This window comes from Merops nubicus, unplaced genomic scaffold, assembly GCF_000691845.1.
Source record: "Merops nubicus isolate BGI_N331 unplaced genomic scaffold, ASM69184v1 scaffold31983, whole genome shotgun sequence".
Lineage (NCBI taxonomy): Eukaryota > Metazoa > Chordata > Aves > Coraciiformes > Meropidae > Merops > Merops nubicus.
This window is the reverse complement of record NW_008598766.1, coordinates 1,284-22,902: the sequence shown is the minus strand read 5'-3', so window position 1 is coordinate 22,902 and position 21,619 is coordinate 1,284. Positions and strand designations below refer to the sequence as shown.

The 21,619-nt window shown below is 43.7% G+C and overlaps 1 protein-coding gene across 1 annotated transcript; it reads left to right on the top strand.

The window, feature by feature from the left end:
- The first annotated feature begins 12,949 nt into the window (after positions 1 to 12,949).
- Positions 12,950 to 19,971, top strand: LOC103769929 (protein KIBRA-like). The gene is made up of 3 exons (XM_008937173.1): positions 12,950 to 13,068; positions 13,997 to 14,106; positions 19,655 to 19,971. Exons 1-3 carry the CDS (start codon positions 12,950 to 12,952, stop codon positions 19,864 to 19,866), a joined length of 441 nt encoding a protein of 146 aa, XP_008935421.1. The 3' UTR covers positions 19,867 to 19,971.
- Positions 19,972 to 21,619: the final 1,648 nt, after the last annotated feature.

Here is a 21,619-nt window from a genome sequence, read left to right as displayed (position 1 = left end):
CTGTGGAAGACGTAACACTTGAGAGGACCGGCTTTAATATTGGTTCCGTGGCAGATGAAGCTTATCTACGAGTTTGGTGCCCAGAATTCTGGTGAGCGGCAAGACAGCTTGTCACAACCAGCACTGAGAGTTGTCCTGTTCCCCGGGGCCACTTGTATTCCTGCCCCTGCTCTGCTGCTGGCACACACCGGGTGCCGAGTCCCGCTGACCCTGCTGCAGTGTCACCCCGCTGAAAGCTCTGGGTACCCTTCCCCTGTGTTACCGAGTGGAAGCGGCTTGTGGGAGGGCTCGGAGGGTGCCCCAGGGAGGAGCAGAGCTGCTGGACTGGGAAGAGGAGCAAGGGGAGGGTGTGTAGGGTGGAAGGTGGCAGAGATGCTTTTTGTGGGAGCTTATCCTGCCTGTCTCAGCTGCTGATGTCTTTGTGCTGCAGATTTGACACAATTCTCCATCCCTTCCCCATGCTAGCACTTGTCCTTGTACAGTCACATGCTGATGCTGGTTAAGAAACTGCATTGCCCAGAAACTGATCCTTTTTTTAAAATGCTTTTTGGGTGCATTTAATCCTGAAGCACGTCTCAGGAAAGTGTCATGGTTGCAGACAAAGCAATCCTTGTAGTGCAAAAAGAACTCAACACTTACTACAACTAGGAATACGTGCTGCAAAATGATAAATGCTGCATTCCTGAAGAAATCCAAGTGTCATTACAGTGTGACTGTGACACTTCTCTTGCTGAGACTGCTGCAACTTTGGGAGCAGGTACTTGAATTTTTTTTCTCTTCACAGAGATAGAATGAGACCCTCTTTTTTTCTTCATGGCTAGATGAGCTTACTCTTGTGTGCTGTGTGTGTTTTTTGTTAGAGGAATTTAGGGGTTTGCCAGTGTCTTTTAGATAATTCCTTTCTAAGTGCTTATCTTAGGGCATTTGGGCAAAAATCTTGTCTTGCTTATCAAATTCAGATCCTTTTCGGCTTTAGAGGATCTAGACATGTGCTAGCAATTTGGATGTGTGCTAATGGTCTTGGAAAGTCTGGTTTTAGCTACTGTGGAGTGGTGTGGCCTCTGCTCAGGGGGCTGGAGCTTGGCTCACTCGTACTGGCTGGGGCAGTCTGTTTGCTCTAATATGCGAAGACTTGTCTCCAGTTGAATCAGCTGGATCACTCGCTGAGGAGTGTGATGAGTAGTCTTGCCATCGCCTCCGATGCTCTTGTGGAAGTGGTATCTGGTCCTGTTGAGTGGTGGAGTCGTCAGGACTGGTGGGCAGGCATGTGGAAGCTGTAACTAGTTGGGTTACAGAGGATGTTACAGTCAGTTACAGTGGAAATTGAGGGAGTGGACTGGTAAATGCTGACCCACCTGCATCTTTCCAGTGCAGGGCTCGCATCCTGGGTTTCTGAGGAGTGAATTGCATGTGGGACCTCCAGCTTGCTCTCAGCTTGACTTAACAGAATGCTGGTTGTCTTCTCAGAAGGACCTGTGTCATAGTCACTTAATGTGGCTGTAGGAGGTCTTTATGTTCTCATTAGGTCTGTGACTTCCAGTGGTGAATGGCCAGTACTGCTGAGGTGAAACTCTTCCCTGTACTATAGCATTGATGCCAGTAAGATATAATGTCATCACCAAAGAAAGAATTTAGTTTTCAGGGATTGCACTGATTTGATTTTATTTTGTTTTATAAAAAGTTGCGTTCTTTTTTTGTTTCCTGACAGGGAGTACTGTAAATGTGGCCTTTTTTAAAAGAATGAGGAAGGCTGCTGCTATTTTTCCTGAAGTTTGGAGGCAGTGGTAGCAGAGTTGACTCTCTGGAAGAGAAGACTGACTATGCAGAAAGATAAAAGAACAGTGAGATGCTTCAGCACACCAGAGCAAAGACAGTATGCTAAAACCATTGACAATTGCTATCTTTTGTCTAGAATATTTGTCTTATGAGAAATGTTTCCAAGTATGTTTTATTGCTTCCAAAGGGCTTTAGAGTAGTTGACTTTACTGTCAGGAGTTGATAATCTTTCAAGGTCCAAATGAGTTTTGCCCATCTGTTGTATGAGGAAGAAGTGGGGATGGAAGAAGCAGGAATACAGCAATATCAAAAAGACACAATCTAATGTGGTTTTAGTGTATTATAACTTGTGTATTTTAGTATATACACCAGAATACATGGGAAAGAGGAAGTTCATTCTGTTGGAAGGAGGTTCCTGTGCTCTTTTCTCATACACTAAAATAGTAGCTAAGTATTAATAGTAAGACTACTTAAAGTCTCTCTGACACGTACCAAGACCATGAAGTATGAGCAGCAGTGATGAAATGGTACCTATGCTGAGTGTTCACTTAGTGGAAAGAAATGCTGTGTTTTGAACTGAAGGATAACTAAAAAGCTTTTATTTTTTTTTTTCTGTGGCTGTGTAAATGCCACACAAAGGGGAAGGAAAGGGTTCCCCCTGAGCACAGTGTCCCTGGAGGGGGCTGTCAGCTGGTGTTTTGGGAGGGAAAGGGCAGTTCTCCTGGTGTCACACAAGCTGTGGAGACTCCCTGTGCATGGGAGTCTCCCTCACCACCTCCAGACCTGGCAGCTAGGAGCTGTAGGGGGTGCTACCAGCAGTACCCTGGTTTCAGGGTACTGTGGTGCTGGTACGTTTGGCTTTGCTTGTGATGAAATGCTTGTTTGACCTGAACCTGGAGAAGGCTTTCACCTTAGTGGCACTGTTCCAGAGTCCTGAAAGCAGACAGTACCGAAACCATAGTGCTCTTCCCAGTTTGATCTGAGCGGTGGGCTCTGAGTCTGGTCTGTGCTGCTCTGCAGATGGATTATTTTCTTTCTTCCTGAGCTGAGTGCTTGGCATGCAGATCTTTAGCAGGCTGCTTGTGCAACCTTGGAGCTGGCAGAAGGACTCAAATGGGCTTTAAGCTGTGTTGATCTAGGTGAGGAAGGGGAATGCAAAGAGCAAACGGTGGTGTAACTTCTATGCTAACACAAATTTAATCTGTTGGCAAAACATATTGATAGTGGATCATTCAAAATAAATGATGTTTGTAAATGTAAATCAATTAAACTCACTCAGTGACGCAAATCTCATTTTTGCTGTCCTCACGTGAGTGAGGAAACTTCAATAGTTGTTGATTTGTATTGACTCCCTTCCAATCTGTGAAGTACTGAGCTACGTTTTGTGCTTTGTACAGTTCTGTCTACAAATGCAGTTTGGAATAATTTTTTTGTAGCTTAATTACATAATAAATCAAGGCTTTGTTACTTTGGATTAAAAAGGTACTAAACCTATTAGCTTTATACTCTTATCTTATGCTTCTAACGATTTACATCTCCTAAAGCTTTATTCTCCCAAGGTTGTTCTAGACATCTGCTCTTGTTTTGACATTTCTGCTTATTTTTATACAAGATGACTTTTCAGGAACTCAGAAGGCATTGCATCAACAGTAACAGCAACAGTAGAATATAGGAAAGCTGATGTCATGAGTTCTAGCTGCTTACGTGCTTTAGCAGTTGCTGCACCCATGAGCTGAGTGCTGCTTACCCTGGGCTTCCTCCTCTTTGGAGCAGAAGTGAGGTGCCATGCCCTCGTTTCCAAAGGCTGTCTTCACTGCTAACCTGCAAGGCTGAGCCTGTTGGAATAGTTTTGGTTTGCCTGTCTTGAAAGATGTGGCACTGGTTAAAGTTTGCAGGGCAATGCTGATGCTTCAGTATGTGTTTTGCATCTGGAATTCACAGCTGCTTTACAGCCAGAAGGATTTTTCTGTGTTCTCTGCTGTTCCAAGACCATCTTGACTAGGCATTTCTTCTGATTCTAACAGGCAGATGGACATCTCTGTTAGTTACCTGGTAGTGCTGAATTGACAACAGCACTGAAGTGTCCCATGTCCTCCTATGACTGCACTGAGATCTCTCTGGGGTTCACTTGACTTGGTAGCTTCCTATGTGTAGCTGGATTCAGCTCTGTCTGGACCAGATTTCCAAGTTGACAGGCTGCTGTTGTTTCAGAGAATAGTGAATGTTTCCAGAACTGATCTGGGTATCGCATAGAAGCCAGGTGGCTGCAGCTGACCTGTCTTGGGGCAAAGAGCAGAAGAGGCTGTGGTGATGCCTTGCTGCCTGCCTATGCTATATTCTGCAAGTGATGCAGAACAAAGAGACTGCTAATGTTGCAGTTTGAGATCGGGAACGTCAAATAGCTCTATAACTCAATAAGAACGTTTATAATGCAGATATATCAAGCAGACAGTCCTGCTAAAGCTGGGCAGGGACTTAGCAATTAGCCCAGTGCTAGTAGGAGGTGATCCCAGGGAGCAGCATGCAAGCTACACTCATGTAAAACCACCCTCCTGTGCTCCCCTTGCCCTTTCTTAAATACACCTCCGTACTGGCAATGCTTGGTTTTTACATGACTGCAGAGCCTAGATGAGTCCAGTGATGCCAGCCTAGAGCTGTTGATTTTCCCACTTTGAATGCCTTGGGAATAGAGAGCACAGTGGTGCTGCAGGAGGTATTTGCTGTCATACTGCTTTTTTTCACAGTGGAGATTGCACATGCTGATAAGAAATCTAGTAACATGCATTGCTTCTCAAAGAACTACGGTTTTAATCACTTTACATGAAGTGGAGATTCAGTGCCTGATGAAGTCTGATTGTGGGGTGAACCACAAATCTGTTCCCCTTCGCAGGTATTCCAGCAGTCAGGCCAGTGTTCCCCTTGCTGCCACTGGCCTGTCTCTGCGTCCTGCCGTCCAGGGCAATGTGTTCCTGAGCACTAAGGTACAGCAATTGCTCTACCCTTACCTCAATGCCAAAATCACAAATATTTATCTTTTTCTGACAGTAGCTATTGGTTCCCTGCTATAGGTGCTGTATTGGGGGGAGTCTGTCCTATACACCTTTTTATCTTGAGGCATCTTGCCAATGTAAACTGCTGCCACCCACACTATGGGCAGCCTTTCAGAGAAGTAGGAGTGCAGGCTGTAAGAACAGAGACAAGCCTTCCAGTTCATAATCTCCCAAATATGTCAAGAAACTAGTCTAACTACTCTGTCTGGATGTTTGGTAGACAATTTACCCCTTACTGCAAAGTGACCGGTCCCCTTCCTCAGGAACAGTTGAACCTCTGCAGGAAGAGAGAACCAACTTGGTGTTAGTAGATCTGTGCAGGTGGCAAGGCTGCTTCTCACCATAGAAGAGCTGAAGGCAAACGGAAAAAAAAAAAAAACCAACAAAAAACACTCAACTATTTAAAAAGTTGAAGACATTTGAATTACTTGCATGGTAAAATTCCAACTCTTGCATGCTTTTAGTTTAGGAGGGTTGCAGTGTTCTCATCAAGTCGTACCTTACTCTTTTACATCTTTTCTGCTTAACTGGTTCAGGAAAGCATGCAGGATATACAGGCTGGCAGGCAAGTTAATGTTGTGAGAAGCCTCAACTCCCATTTCCTGACTTCTTAACCTTGAACTATCCCAGGAATTTTGCATCTGCGTGATCAAGAAGGTATGACTGACCTCCTGCCTCCCTCCTGCCAGCAGAACCAGTTTGTTAATCTCTGGGAATGATCTAAAATCTGTAAGTGGTTTTTGATAGTCTTCTCCTTGCAAATAACTTAGTAGTGCCTTGCTTGCAGGGGTAAACGATCTATGCTGAAAAGAAAAGCATGGGCAAACAGACTGTGACTGTGTGCAAAGCAGAGCTAGTAAACATGCCAGCCTTTTCAGAAGTGGGAAGAACAAGCAAGCAGCTAACAGGGACTAGGTGTGCTTGTGCCTGGTTGGGTGGTAAATTTTGTTCCATAGCTCAGTGCTTCCATGAATATGTTTGAGTCGTAGGAATGTATTACTATTAAAGGTATAAATGTGTTTGTCTTTGGAATGCTTGAAATACAGGCTGTTGCCTGACTTCAGGTGGTTTTGGTGTCTCCTGAACTCCTTTGTGTAGAGTCTGCTTGGCAGCATGTGACTAATTTCTGTAGAAGAAGAATAAGAATTTGGACATTACCTGCTCATGCGAAAGAGGTAGAGAGTCTGAACTGGCAAATTACATACAACTCAAGGTCACAATAATGAACTGCAGGGGTTACTCTCATGTCCTGGCCAAAGAGTAGTAGAGGGCATCATTGAGTTCTGTACTGTCAGTAAAACTGTGTAAAATTACAATAGCTTGGAAAATAAGCTCTGAGGATAGGTGTTGGATTTGCTTATCACAGAGGTGGTCCAGTGCATGGAGAGTAGGGGGCTGGCAGGAGATGCAAGATGAGAGATCTTTGGGAAGCTGAGTAGATGCTCAATAGCCATGGCAACAAAGGAAACCACTTCAGAAAAGAAAACAGCTCTGCAGTCTGAGTTGCCTGAGATGATGTGCTGGTTTTTAAGGGTGTTGCTATCAGTGATATTTAGGCTGCAGTTTAAGCAAATTTGTTTAGTTTACAGCAACAGCTTCAAATAAGCTTTTTCCCCAGACTTGACCCCATTTTTACCCTAAGGGTTGTAATTCTGTTCCTGGTTATCGTTTATCGCACCAAGACCAGGACAAGGCTGCAATGCTGAACACACTGACAGTCACTGCAATGACAGCTGTTTGGGGTAACTAGAAGTTTAGGGCGACTGTGCCTTCGTGTGGGTCTTGGAATAAAGTCTGGCTTCCAAATCTTGGGAATGTTGTATTCGATCTCTCATCAGACTCCCTGGAGCACAGTTAAGACAGTTCTCAAATTTGTGATCACTTCTGAAAGGCTTCTCCTTGTTACCTAGGAAGCACTTGCCTGTTCATACCATTCATAGTTCTTATCTGCTTCTGGTGGCCTCAACTGCTCCTTTCTGCTCCCCTTGGTGTGGAGCACACCTCTCCTGAACCCACTTCTGTTGCTGAGGTTTCGGTGCAATTGGGGCTGCCATTTGGCCCAGGGCTGCCCGTTGTGTCACTGCTGAGGCTCTGGCTGTTAGGAATGAGCTGTTCTCCTCGTCTTTTCCCTAGATTGACGTCGGAGTGGGAATCCAAGGGAGTGTTCCATCGTGCCCAGGTGTGTGGTGACAGGGCGAGGAAAGCTTTGCCAGCAAGGCTGTGACACAGGCCCTCTTGGCCACCACACCTCCAGCCTCCCAAGGCAATTCTCCCTGCAGTGAGAGAAGATGCTCCCAGGGAAAATAGTTACTATAGTGACAAATGGCCCTGCTGTGTTTGAAGGCTGGATCACCAACTTGAGTAATAAGTGTGTAGGAGTCTATTTTTGAAAGCTTTCATGAGGAGGTGATTGCTGTAGTCCTAGAAAATTTGTCTGCAAAGTGGTAGTTTTTTCTATGCTGAAGTTTAAAAATAATCATCGTCTGTCTTGAGAATGGGATGACCTCATTAAAAACAAAGACACTTGTATGTCATCGTGTTGAGCCTCCTGGCAGTGATTCCTGCAGCAGCCTTCTGAGTTACAGTAGGAGCAATACCCATTAGCAGGTTCCTCAACACTCAGACTCCTGTCTTTGTCCTGGTCTCTGTAGCACAGCCTGGCACAATGAGCAGTGAATTTTATTCAAAGGAGAAAAGGAAGAAATGCAAAAAAAAAAAAAAAGTAGAAACCATTGAAAACAAAATAAAACAAAACTCTGGGTCTAAAAGCTCTTTCTTTTTTGTAAGAGAAATGGCAAGTGTGGACACATCTGCCAGAACTTCTAGTTTTGTTGTCTTGCCTGGCTCCTGGCCCATGAAATCGGTATGTCTTGTACCCTAGCTGTTGAGCTGTTAGAGTTTGGTGGGTAATGCAGCTGGAAGAGGAGCTGATGTGGAGGTCCCAAGTGATCCTGGAGCTGCTGCTCTCCGTACAGCAAAGTGTGGGGAACCCCCTGGTCTGTGGTTGAACCAGGCTGTACTGTTTCAGCGGCTGTCCTGTGCTGCAGGGGGCTGAGAGGCCCTGCAGACACCAGGGTTGAGTGGGTTTAGGTGTGGTGTGGAGAGGTGGCAATCCATGGCTGGTTTGTAGGTGCTGCTGACCCAAGTGTGCCGTTGGCTGTCTGCGCACACGTGTACATGCACATAGGTACTACCATCAGCCTAAGAAGCTGCGCGTGGGTTTGCAGATTGCTGTAGGCCACCAACTGGCACTGGAATCCCAGTAACTACAAAAATAACATTTCTTGTTTTAACAAGGTCAGATTTGATTTCTGTTGCCATTGTCGTATGAACTCCAGATTTGTAAGTGGCACAGTTCACCCATCTCCTTCTCCCATCAGGAACCTCTGTGATCTTACAGCCATGTTTAACAAGCCTTCTGTCAATCAAAAACTTGTTATACAAGGATTATTTGCCTTCAGTTTCCTGTGTAATGAGGTTTTTGATTGACAACAGTGGAGCTAAAGACTATAGAAAGGCCTTCTGAATCTGAGATGAGTAAGTTTTCATTTAATAATGTTTGCACATGATAACATTTGCTTCCAGATTTATCTGTGAAAGAAACTGAAGCTGATAGATCAAAATAAGAAATACAGAAGCTCTTCTCATTTAAAAGTGATGTGAGTTATAAACTAGAGCTGGGAGAGTAACTTTCCATTTCCTACCTTGAGACTGGGATTTGAATATCATTTGCTGTACAAATATTCAAGCTATTGGGGAGCAAATGTTTTGCAAAGATGGAAGTGTCTTGGTACATTCCCAGCTGGTGGGTGGGCAATGGCTTTCCCCTCAGCCTGCCTCTGCCTGAAGACCTTCAGATACTCCTCAGATTGGGAAGTTGGGCGATGCTGTTGCCTTTTTACCTCTGTTGCCCAGACTAGTTCCTGAACTGGTGTCCTTAATTTGTGTCATGTGTTGGTTGCTGAGGGTACCTGTTTCCAAGGGTCTTAATGAGCAATTGCACTTGCTCCAGTAAATTTGAATTTCTTGAATGAAATCAAATGAAAAAATAACATTGAAAACTAAGAAAATAGGATGGGGAAAAAAAAAGCGCTAAATGATAAATCTAGGTTAATTTGTCATATTCAAAACTAAATGTTCCGAAAAATAACACGATTAAAATTTAGCTAATGGGGAAGGGCAGTCACAGGGAGGATGAACATGAGATGCAGGTGAGTTGATATGAGATGAACATATGGGTTACCTTTTGGTGAGCTAGATGGCCAGAGTTAGGCTGTGATTTACCTTCTCTTGCTCAGGCTGTGGTCTCTGTTAAGAGCTCCACACCAAGTAGCTTCCAGCTTTGGAGCAGGTGAAGCACTTGAGGAGTAGTTCTGGTCTGACTGATGCTCTACAGGGCATTAGAGCAAAGCAAGAGTGGCTGGAAGATGTAAACTCATATGTCTAAAAGTGTAGTCTCTCTTACCTAGACCAGTGTGGGTTAAATGAAAAATGCTATACGTACAGACTAAGTTTTCCCCATTGGTTCCCACTTTGTGACTGGAGATCAAAGTCCAGGTCAGGATTTTCTGAATTTTTGGGTGCATTGCTTTCTTTTGAAAGCAGGATGAATGCATCTGGGAGTTTCCCTAAGGGACCACGGTAAGGAATGCATAAGCCATTTTCCTTTCTTAGTTATAAGCACAGTGGGTGCAAGGAGTCCATTTTTCTGGACTGATGCTTTGAGTTTGGCCACAGAGAGAACCTATTATATGATAATGTGGTTTGACTGAGCTGATGAGGCTTTTCTGAGGCTGTTCAGGAGCTTTGTGGATTGCAAAGGAGAGGTTTCAAAAGAAAGGGTTCTGCAGATGAGCCCTGGCTTTAACCTCCTAAATGCAGAAGCAGACCTGTTTTATGCAGCAGGAACACACTGACTGAGTCGTGTCTTGCTGTGAGAAGGAACATTACCTTTTGCTCATTTAATCTGTCATGCTACATGGCGAGTGTGCTTAGGGAGATGGCTGATTTTTCAACTGCTTCTGGAAAATTGGTTTATTTCAGTCTTCATAACAACCCCTAAAATCATATCTTAAAACAAGGAAATAAACTCCTTTTTCCTTTTGTGCTTTATTCATAGTCTGGCTACACAACATAAAGCATGTTTTTCATCTGTAATTGTAGCACTGCGGCTTTGATTTGTGCCAGTTTTTCCCACAACAGCAAGGGAAAGGAGTTTAGAAGAGTAATTTGGTTATGAAGCTGCAGTTATTTGGGGAAATAGCTATATGGCATATGTTGTCTGTAATAAATGGAATTACTCTCTTAATTCTAAAACTAATTAGTCTTCTTTTTGCTAGTTGAATGGCAGATTTCTCCTTTAATGAATACTTCTCTGTACAGATGCCATAGTCACAAGCTTGTGGCCAGCCAGGGAGGACAGCACTAGCCTGTGCTTGGTAGTGGGTGTTCCTTGTGAGATATGCTGAAAATGTGAATCTCAAAGGTGAAATTATTGTCTGTTTCTGAGCCTTAGTAACTGGCAGGTCTCCAGCTGGCGTGTGTCACTGCTACAGCTGACTGATCCTGCCTTGCTGTTTCTTCCCTTTTTCCAAAACTCCAACTGAGAGAACTGACTGGATGTAGTTCATGCATTGAACTTCATATGGAAAATAGGAATAAGCATCCTTCAGCTGCTTGATCCTGGCTTCCTATTGAGACTGACAGTTCCTGAGCATATCTAGAAGGAATTCAGCTGCCTCTAGCAAAGTAGGACTGGACAAAAGCCGAGCAGAAGCTTTATGAGTTTAGTATTAAACTCTGGATCTTCTAAGTTGGTGTTACAGTGCCAGTCACTGATCAAAGTAGTCCCAAGTCCTAGGGCTGATAGCATAGGTCAATGCTGGTTTGTGCTGGGTTTTTTTTGGGGTTTTTTTTGGTTTGTTTTTGGTTTTTTTTTTTGTTTGTTTTGTTTTGGTTTTTTTTTGTTTGTTTGTTGGTTGATTGGTTGTTTTTTTTTTTTAAAGTTTAATCTTATAGATGATTCTTCAGCAGAACTCTACTGCAAAAAACTCCACTCAGTGTGTAATACAAATGAAGCTACTGAGGTATGTTGCATACCTGCAGCACACCCTCACCTAATATACTTTAAGTATGGGTTTGATTACTGCTCTATGAGGGAGGTTTGCTTGAATCACTTGCCAAAAACATTGAGCATTGTAGCTGGGGCATGGGAAATGCATGGTTTCTGGCTTAATCAGTCTGTAGGGCTGGATGGCAGCTGGTGGGCAAGGTTAGAGTGCAAACCCAGGATGAAATCGCACCTCTTCTTACAAAGCTCTGCACAGAAGCAGCAAAACAGCAATCGAAAAACCAATTCACAGCAATATTTTGAGTGTTAGTAATCAAATGATGCACTGCAAAAGACCACCTGGACTTTGCGTGGCCCAGATGGTCCACTCTGCCCCTCCTGATTTTAAATATATTATTTACAAACAAATAGGTACCAACTTTTTTTTTCTCCCTTTCAAATAATGTCTAATAAGCATTAAATCTAAGCTTTTATCATGGAATGTAGATGAAAACTTTTCACTGAATTTTTTTTTTTAATATAATATTGTGCCATGGAAGAACATGTCTTGCTTATCAGGGCGCTCGTGAAATGACTGCAACACAAGTCCTCAGCAGCTATGCTGAAGTATCATCATGCTGGCTTTCCTGATGTGTGTGAAGTGGAGGCCAGTCCTTAGACAGCTTTTAAAAATGAGCTTAATTCTTGAGTTGCAAGAAAACAAACTGAGACCGGTTCCTGTGGTTGTCTCTTGGTTTTTTTGCAAATGTATGACCATCCTGAAGACACGGAGGTTTTCCTTCGTTTGTTTTGGTGGGCTTTCAAGAGAAGGCACACCCAGGAGCACCCCTGTCTGAGTGCCAGGAGAGCAGCGAGGTCCCTGGGGTGCCATGTCCTGGCCAGGTTGGCCCTGTGCTTGCCCAGCCCCCAGGCTGGCATCTGCAGCACCGAGCTGTGCCCAGGGCAGCTCAGCTGGTGATGGTGCCCTGCAGCGTGGCACAGCAGAGGTGCTGGGGCAGCCAGGCAGGGCAAGCTGTGTTCCCCGAGCCATGGTGTGTCATCCCAGGCTGCCTGTGCCCCTCTGAGGGGTGGGAGCGGGTCCTCCATGGCTCAGCACTGTTCCTTCCTTCCTCCCTGCCTGCCCTGCTTCCACGGGAACCGCTCACGTTCAGTAAAAGCAGAGAGGTGAAAGTGCGAACCCCAGTGTTTAAGTTAAAATTGCTGACACGTTTGCAACAGCACTTTCATCTGTGTTATCTCCAGAGAGTTGCTTGTATCTGACCTTGCTCTGCATTTTTACCCTTGTGCGTCTTCAACTTGATCAAGTCGGCACAGCACATGCTGGGCACTGCGGCTGAGGAAGCAGCTTGAGTGACAGGGAAAAACAGGGGATAAGGGGTAGCAATCAGAAGTATTGAGATTCTATTTTGTTTTCAGGTAATCTCTATTTTCTCTACAAACATGCTTTCAGTACACAGTCTAGATTAAGAACAGTGTAGAATTAAACCTTTCAGTGAAACTTTCCTGAAGAAGTTTTGCAGTTGTATGTTGTGAAGCTTTGAGTTGCTTTTTGCATTGCAGAACTTCAAATTAAATTGAAATTTTCTGAGGTAATGCTTCAGATGGTGCAGGCAGTGTGTTGAAGTAAGATGCAACAACAGTAAGTTAGAGATCTTAGTGGCTTATGCAGCTTTTACAGAAATGTTCACCCCCTGTTCTTACCATATACCAGACTTCCAGACCATATTTTGAGGAGGAATTATGTTAGCCATTAAATGTTGATTTTTTTTTTTTTTTTTATGTTGCAAATGGTTGGAGATTGTTTTCTAAAATTCCCCTTTACACTGATGTGACTAAGATGTCAGTATGGGGCTACCAGCTGGTTACTTAGTGCTTTCAGATGAAGTAAGCTCAAGCGTACTCAAAACTTGATAAAAGTCTTTATTTAACTGCCAAGCCCTACTGAATTACCTCTTGGGGTGTGAAAGACTTTCTGCAGACCTGCTCAGACTCTTAGAGCGGGCTGGACACTTGCTCTCTGAACCACCTTACCTTCCTGTGGTGTGCTGCGTGCATGTGGCAGTTTGGTACAGCTCCGTGGCTGCTCTTTGACCCAGTTGCTCTTGGTAGGCGCAGCGTAACTGCTGAGAGGGTCTGTGGTGGTTCATGGTGTCCTGTGCTTTTTGCCCAGAGGTTAGTTGGGTTCCCTGGCGCCGACAGCAAGCATGGCCCTCCTTCCAGGCACACCCTGGGCGGTGTGTTGAGGTTGTGGTGGATCTTTGGGCCTGTGGCATATTGTGCTTTTGGCAGCTGGATATGTGAGGTACCTGCAAGCTTAATTCTTCCTGGCTTCTGCCGCCCTGCAGTGCTATGTTTGTTTGGTACAAGCTGAGCCTTGTGAGCTCAGACCCAGAGGGAGGGAAGGGACATGGTTTTGGTGGCTAAAATCTGTGGGGTCACTAAAGGAGTGGGTACTCTAACTTTTCAGCCATACAAGCCTTCAGACTGTTGCTGGATGTGGTCTGTAATAGCAAACTCATCAGAGCAGTACTGCAGAAATACTTCTTCATTTGGATGGAGTGGGTTACACATTTTCATGATACTGAGAAAGTAATCTAGTTTGTCATTAATGAAACGGAACATATTGCAATGCAAATGAGTGGAGTTGCATGACAAGTGGTCCCAGAGTCCTCAGCTCTTGCTATTGATTGTGCAGTCTTAATTATTCATGCTATGCAAATTGCATTTCTCATCTTGCTCCTTCTTGTCTACATATTTTTGATACAGGACTTGCCTGCAAACAGTCTTGTTCTTTCACTTCAGAGACAAGGATTGTTTCTGGCAAAGTTCTTAATGTTCTTTTGTTGAGTGAGTACTGGCTGAGCTGGGCAAGGCTCAGGAGCTCTGTCAGAATGAATTCATTTTGCTGTAACTTGAGATAAAGAAAAGGAAGAGTTTGTGGAGTATTATTTAATAAGAGCAAAAGCTTTAAAATAGTTCTCAATCTATCTCTTTGTTTTCTATACTGAAGCCCTTATGATACTTGTTTTCTGGTCAGTTGTTTGGAATAGACGTGGGGAAGTGTTCTTTTATTCATCCTAAATATTATTTTACTTTTCAGGTATACTAAACCACTAACCTTTGCAGACTGCATTAGTGATGAATTGCCGTTAGGATGGGAAGAAGCTTATGACCCTCAGGTTGGAGTATATTACATAGACCACAACACCAGTAAGTGACATGTTACTGTATTTTTGCAGAGTGATTGTTTTGTGCCTGTGTTAAAATATACTGAACACAAACCCGCAGAATTGCTAACAGCATGTTTTAGAGTAGATGAGATCTGCTGCTCATGAAATCAAATCCTGCAAATTTCCATTGTACACGTTGCTTCTCTCTCTAAAACGGGAATTTGAAACCTTTTTGTGTGCGGTCCTTACATCAGCAGTCACTTTCCAATACCATGGACACACCTCTCTAAGATCTGGCTCTCTCTTTTGAGGAGTCTGACTAGGTAGCAATGATCTGGAGTTTGTTCTTAGCCTGGAATTTGTCCTTGTGGCAAGACCATTGGAAGCAGTGCAAAGGTCTTGTATTGATTCCCTTGGCAGGGATAAACTGAATGACTGCATGAGCTCCTTGTGCTGCAGGAGCTGGCAGTGCCTTTACTGGAGAGGCAACTCGCAGCTAGGCTTGGGATGTCCTGAGACCTCTGCAAGTTGGAGAAGAGCTAATTTTAGGCTTGTGGTGTTTTTATTCTGTGTCCTCAAACTAAGCCATTGCTTCCTGTCTTTGTTAGATTGCTTGATAGAAAAGAAGTGTTGAGTGTTACAAGCTCGCTTGAATAATACAAAAATACAGAATTTGATGTGTCCTTGCAGACGTTGTTAGAAAGCGTATATTGTATTGTTCTAGAACAAATCCCCTGAAAAAGGTAATAAACAGAATGAAACAGTGACTTCAGTTCTCTTTACAGAACAGCTCCAATTGCAGTCCAGAAGCTTGCAGTAGAACCATGTCCAGGCTCTTTGAAGGTGCTTGTAACTCATGCAAAGGCAAAAACTTTTAAAAGACAGAAGTGCTTTGAAGCTGGTTTTTGGTGGTTTGTTTTTTATCTGCTTCTAGGACTTCAGCTGAGAACTTCAGCTGGATTTTTTTCAGCAAATTACAATGTCTTTTTTAAAATAAAAATATGGAAGACCGTTTTACTCTTTTCTTGGCTATCTTCACACCCTTCACTTTTTCAGAAAAGCTACATTTTTATGTGGCCTGAGACTGCACCTTCCAAGTTCTAGTGACTTTTCTTGGGTATTAAAAAAGCAGAATGAAAAAAGTCTGTTCTTAAAAAGCAGTAACTGCCCTCTGCAATACAAAGATGAAATGTCTCCAGGTGTGAAGGTGACACAAGTATTTCTGTTCAGAGCTTAAGTCATCCCAATATCATGGTATTTACATATCTTTAATAGTCTTTATCCTAATAGTTTTTCTATGAGGCGAGGGATATTTACTCTTCCTTTAGCAGGAGAGGATAGTGGGGAAGAAAGACTAGACAAGCCTACAGGATCACACAAAGGACACCTGCAGGGGAGAGGACTGGACAAACTTCCCTTGAGAAGGTGCTAAATTGCAAGACACAAACTGAGGTCTCCTGTAGGTCCGTGAGACCTTGCGTTGTGCCCGTTTCACTCCCCCAAGAAAGCACTCTGGAGAGTTAACAATGAGGTTGCTTTTTAAAGACGGTCTTAATCTTCATGCTTTTTTCCGTCTCACAGGGCCTGGGATATTCCTATGCTGGCCGTGCTTACAAAAGGAGTAAGAGCTGAGTTTAGAAATCTTAGTAAGACCTTTTTTACCACCTCCTGAATGATTTCATGTTTTCATGACTGTCTGAAGGAAGCCAGGAAGAGAGAATAGCCTGGACAAGGTCTCCGGGAGGATCAAAAATGTGGTTGGACTTCTCTTTGCTGCTTTGGTGGTTGGAGGTTTGCTGTATCAGGTGCTGGGATGTGGGAGGGGCCTACCATAGTACTCCAGGTCAGGAGCAGACCAGAGACAAGGGCATGCTGCCTTCCAGCGACTCTGAAGAGCTTTGCTGTGTCAGACAGCAGTGTTAGATGAAGAGGTTCCTGCCAGTTCAGTTTTACCTGTACAATTCCTTTGTGGAAACTGTTCCCTGTCCCTTCCCAGTGAAACATCTGTGGGACTTGGTGTTTCTTCCCCTTAAATCAGTTCCCTCCTCTAGCTTATCAGGTGCTGACAGGGTCTGCTGCAGTAGATGTGAGCCTCTGCAGGTGCTGTGGGAAGTGGCAGCGTGCCCCAATGAAATAATATCCAACCCACCTTCCAAAGTGAGCGTCAGGGTCACCTCTGACCACAGGAAACACTTGGTTCAAGTAAAACGAACGAGTGTTTCCAAGAGTATTTTCTGTATCCCCTCTGAACTTTATCTTCAGTTTGATTTTTTTTCACATTTGAGTTGGCCCTAGGGTGAATGCACAGAGATTTGGTTGCAGGTCTGAGCCTTGTGTGGTCCAGGACACCTACCCCTGTGTCACTCAAATGCACCACAGGCTTCAAGGGTGTGCAGAGCAGGCTTCAAACCATGCGGACACTGGCTCAATAACAGTTGCTCTTAAGTTTCACTTCTGCGGGGTGCCAGAGGTGGCTACAAGACTTGACATAGAATTTCAATTAAAAGGTTAAAAAGAAGAGAAACAAAATTATATCCCTGTTTCTTATGCCAGCTCTAATCCAAATCATGATAAAGCAAACCATATCCACTTACCTCCAGCTAATCAAGAGGCTCATCTTTGTGGTTTATGTCGAACTGTCCTCTGGAGAGTTTCCAAAACCACCTTCCTCTTCAAGGTCTCTTGCAGATTCCCTGTGCAGGAAGGAACCGTCATCAAAGGGTATGAAGGGGATGGAGGCATGTTGGTTCTTGCTGCACACTAATTATCAGAAACGAGCCCAAGGACAGACCTACATTAAATGTAAAGCCAGGAGCCACTAAAGAAAGTGAGGTGGAGAACACTTCTAACCTTCTCTCTGAGGCAAAATAAATACAACTGAATAGAGTACCCAGAATATTCCTAATACAGTATTAATGCAGAGCCCTGAGTGTGTGTCTCTGGGAGAACTTTGTTGGAATTTGCTTTGCACAAAGAAACGATCATTTTCTTGCCAGATGATGATGCAAGCATAGTAAGACTACATTCTTCAAACATGAAACAATCAGATTTATTTATGACAAGCTCAACATTAAGTTAATTCACAAGACAACAAATGATGTAGTAGCCTTCATTTCTGTAGTCCTTTCATCTGAATTCTGAATGTATTTTGCATTTCTTGGTAGGTGGGGCAGATCAAGAGCTCTTGGCTGTTTTCATAGGTTGTTATTACATGTTTGAAACACAAAGCCCAACGCTGCAATTGAGGGGATGCTCTTAGTGCTGTGATTACTGAAAAAGTTGAGGAGAATATTTAGAAAAATGGGAACAAAGCCATTTCAGTACGTGAGTGGGTTGTCCATTCTCTCCGTGAGCTGGCTGCCATGGGTTCGCTTTGTCAGTTGGTGTAAGGGCTTGGGGCAGTGTCAGTGTTTCACCACCTCACAGAGGTGTGCAGGACTGTAGGTCTTTATAGTCTTCTTCCTGGTGGCTTGTAATGGAGGGATTTCCCTGCAGCAGCTTCCACCACTCTTCTTGCAACTGCAGACAGAATGGACCGATAGTTTAAGGGCAAATGAAATAGCCAAGCTTGAGGAGGCCATAGGCAAAGATAGACATGACCCAGTGTTCCAAATTAGACTTCAAGAGTTGTGAGTATTTTGCCAACATACTCATTAAAATTGAAAGGAGGAGTCCTGAATCGTGGTTGCTGGTGATGCTCATGCAGCCTAATCCAGGGAGGCTGCGTGCCTGGGAGCGTGGGGAGCAGCTCTGGGTGACTCGCAGCAGACACCCCCCCCTTCTGCTTCAGCTGTGGAGTAAAGGGAGTTATTTGGGTGATGACTAGCTGGAAGATGGGGGTTGGAGGCAAGAACAGAGACAGGAGCCTGATGTTTTCAGCCTCTTGCAGTTGCTATTCTGCTGCGTCTTCCTGGCTTGCCTTTTGCTGCCTGTGAAAGAGACCATAGTGCTGTCTGGGAGGGCACCAGCACCTGCAGCTGGCACGAGTAGCTGCTTTTTCCTCAAGTTAATTTGGGGCAGTTTTTCAGGTTAGGGCTTAGGATTAATATTGCATCAGCTGAAATGTTGCTTCTGCTAGCAGGACTTCTTGTTGAAATGCTTCTACAAAGTGTACTGTTAGTGTCTTGGAATTTCTCTCTAATCATCTTCTGGAGTTTTTGTAAGTTTTGCTATGTAACTTGAAACACCATGTGGTTTTTTGGATCTTGAGCTACTGTTAAAACAAGTTATCACTGTTGTATCCTGTTAGTTTTCTCCTCAGCATGATCATGGACAGCTTGTGAAAACAGTCGAGTGTCCATTCCTTGGGTAGAATCCTTTATTTCTAGTTCAGCTCCTGGGATTATTGTCAAAGTGCTCTCTTCCCACCACCCCGTGTAGTGCGGTGTTAGTCTTCTGCCTGACGCGCTGAAGAGCTGCTCGTACCTTCCACCATGGCAGCTTTTACTAAATATTTAAAGAGACTCTTAAGATATGCAGATTAGATTCCTACTGATAGTTTCAAGCAGCTCCTTTTTATTAATTATTCATTATGTGGTAACTAGGCATCCTTATTCAAGCATGGTGGTTTAGACAGTTTAGAGCACTGAGTCAACTGAATATTAGAGCCTCTTCTGAGCAAGAACATAAAATAACCTTGAAAGAGAAATGAAAAATATTTTGGATGCTTCTTCACAGAACTGAGACAAATACTGTTGATAAATTTGTCTCATTAGTGTTACAGCTAGCTGCGTGTCTGTAACCTTATGCCTTTTTCATGATTAGAAACCTGAAAAGCAATGTATTGGTTGCGCTGAGGTAATGGAGATGGAACTGGTGTAGCTGTTTGTGACTGTGTTGCCTGTGTTACCAAAAAAAATATTTTTCTTAAACTCGCCTCCTGTATTCTGCAGTGATTTACTACTGTACCTGCTTTCAGTGAAGGAAATGTTTACTCCCCTTCTGAGATCCTGTTTATATAATGTCATTTTAGATGCTTTCATGAATACTTTCTGTGATTTAATGAGTCTTTATTTTTACTTACCTGTGGAATTTTGAGTGAAAAGGGTTTCTTTCCCTTTTTTAATAAAAGCCACTTGGCAGCCAAAGAGGACAGGCAGAGTTGTAATTGTTTTCATGTTGTCAGCTGCAGTACAACGCAGTCATGTGGCAGTGATGTTTTCTGAAAGTTTTTTTTATTGTTGAAATAGTAGAGGTATTTTATTAGTAATGTTATAAAGCACTTGCAATAAAGATAAGTCTAACAGTCAGTGTCAGAGTCCTAGAGCTTGTGTGTACATATGCTTGTGTAGATGTTTTGAGAGGCAGAACCAGGATGGGTTCACAAGTAGAGCATCTGGAGAGCTGTATGATGGTTTCATCATGAATTGTTCTATACGGTGATTCTGCGTGGCAGAACTGCTATATTGGAGTTTATTGTGGATCAGTCACCTTCTAAGAAACAAGGAAAATGAACTTACTAGACTTTTTTATTATGGGATGGGGCAAGGGGCTGTTTAAAAATATTTCCACAAGTGGTGGAGCTTCTCCAGGCAGCAGTACAAACCTGCAGGTCATTGATCTTGCCTCTTTCTGTTTTCTCTCTTAAGAAACTACACAGATAGAAGACCCTCGTGTGCAATGGCGGCGGGAGCAGGAGCACATGCTCAAAGACTATCTCATCCTGGCCCAGGAGGCGATTGCTGCACAGAAGGAGATCTATCAAGTGAAGCAGCAGAGGCTTGAATTGGCCCAGCAAGAATATCGGCAGCTGCATGATGTTTGGGAGCACAAACTGGGCTCTCAGACCAGCTGTGAGTAGCTGGTGACCTCTTACCCCATGACTTTCTCAGCTGTGAGCCCACTAGGACTGTGAAATGCTTGAGGCTGGTCCTCTGATGGAGCGCTAGGATGTGTTATGCTTTGTTTGCTCAGTTTGCCTGAAAAGCAATAGCTGCCCATTTGGTAGCAGACAGTTTTTATGAAACACTGTTGTGGTTGGCTCAGTCACTGGGGTCAGTGTGCAGATTGTCCCCATGGGCTTCCGCAAATGGGAGAAAATGAAGTTAAATGGTATTTTCCTTTATTCCCCTGTTCAAAGAAACAAGGCAAGACGGCACATGTCAGAGAGCAGCCTCAGGCCCTTTTGGAGGTTCTCATCCTAGGTAGTTGAGTGACTGTCTTGGGTCTGTATTTTATGCCATATAAAAGCTAGCATTGTTGGATTATCTCTGCATATGATGAACATCTGTTTGTGCTCCATGTTCTTTGTCCCATGGGAAACATCAATACCTGTTGCTTCAAGAGTCAGTGCAGAGATATTTACAGAAGGACAGAGTTCCTCCTTATCATTACTGGTTAAGAGATGGAAAATGTCCAGGGGAGGATTTATTTCATGTCCAGGGGAGGATTTATTTCCTGGAGGTCTTCCAGATTGATTTTTTTTAATAATCTTTAGTACTGCAGACTTCTAATGTTCTTGCTAGCTACCTCAGTGGAGTGACTTCCCCCAGCTTCACTCTTGCTGGGTTATGTGTTATGGTGATGGATTCCACTGGCTAATCCTGTGCCTGATGTTAAAAAGGACTTAAGTAGCTTTCTGTTAACTGAAAAATTCTTATTTGACTGGGGGACCCACCCATCACCTCTAAAGTACAGTTTTTGGCCTTTTCTTAAGAGCAGCCTATGTAAGCGCTGGTGTACCAGAGCAGTACGCTAAGGACACCGTGAATGTGAATTACATTGCTGTGATCTGAAGATCACCTTTATTGTAAGGTGATCTGTCTTTTAAAATACAACCACAAAGAAAGAACTAGAAATGCTTTCCTGTGTTTTATAGGGCATAAACTGATGGCTGCAAGGATCAGAATATCTCCCTTGCTTACAGCTACCTCTAACAACACTGCACATTGGGGAGCTTCTGTACCTTCTGAAGCAGAAGGGGTTTAACCGCTGCTGAGCGGAGATTTCTGCTCTTAATGGGACATTGATTTAATCCAGTGTGACACATTGTAAGATTGGCCGTGTCCTCAAGGCTGTGAGAAGGCTTGCACCACATTTTTCAGTTTCTTCTCATTCTTTGCTTTTCTTTGTTTTTAAATGATTGTTTACTCAATGAGAAGATCTAAAAAAAAAAAAAAAAACCCACCACCTTTATGTAGTGCCTATCCCTTCAGTTCCATTAAATACCTCTGCAAGTGCAGGAAGCCACACTATTGAATGGAGTGAATGCCTTTGGGAGTCTGAGTTAAGTATGTTAACCTGGAACAAATGAAGACTTTGGAGATGGAAGATATGCTCTTGCCTCTTTAGTATATGCTTTTTGTGGAGTCCTTGACTGCACTATTGCTTTTCCCTGCCTTTGAGGAGGGAGAAGAGATGTGGAAAATAGGTAAAAGGCCTACACCAGCCATGTGTGGAGAGCTGGGTGTGCAGGAGCAGTGAGAGGTCTCAATTTGTAGTGGGGCTGGTAGAAGAGTAGGGAGAAACTTAGAGCTGCTAAATTGGGTGTTGTTTTTGTCCTAGTGCTCTCTGGCTCATCATCAAGTTCCAAGTATGACCCAGAGATCCTCAAA

Coding starts and splice junctions, on each gene's coding strand:
- LOC103769929 (XM_008937173.1), top strand. CDS start 12,950: ATGTGGCAGTTTGGTACAGCTCCGTGGCTGCTCTTTGACCCAGTTGCT. Junction 13,069..13,996: donor CCTGTGCTTTTTGCCCAGAG/GTTAGTTGGGTT, acceptor TTTACTTTTCAG/GTATACTAAACCACTAACCT. Junction 14,107..19,654: donor TTACATAGACCACAACACCA/GTAAGTGACATG, acceptor TTCTCTCTTAAG/AAACTACACAGATAGAAGAC.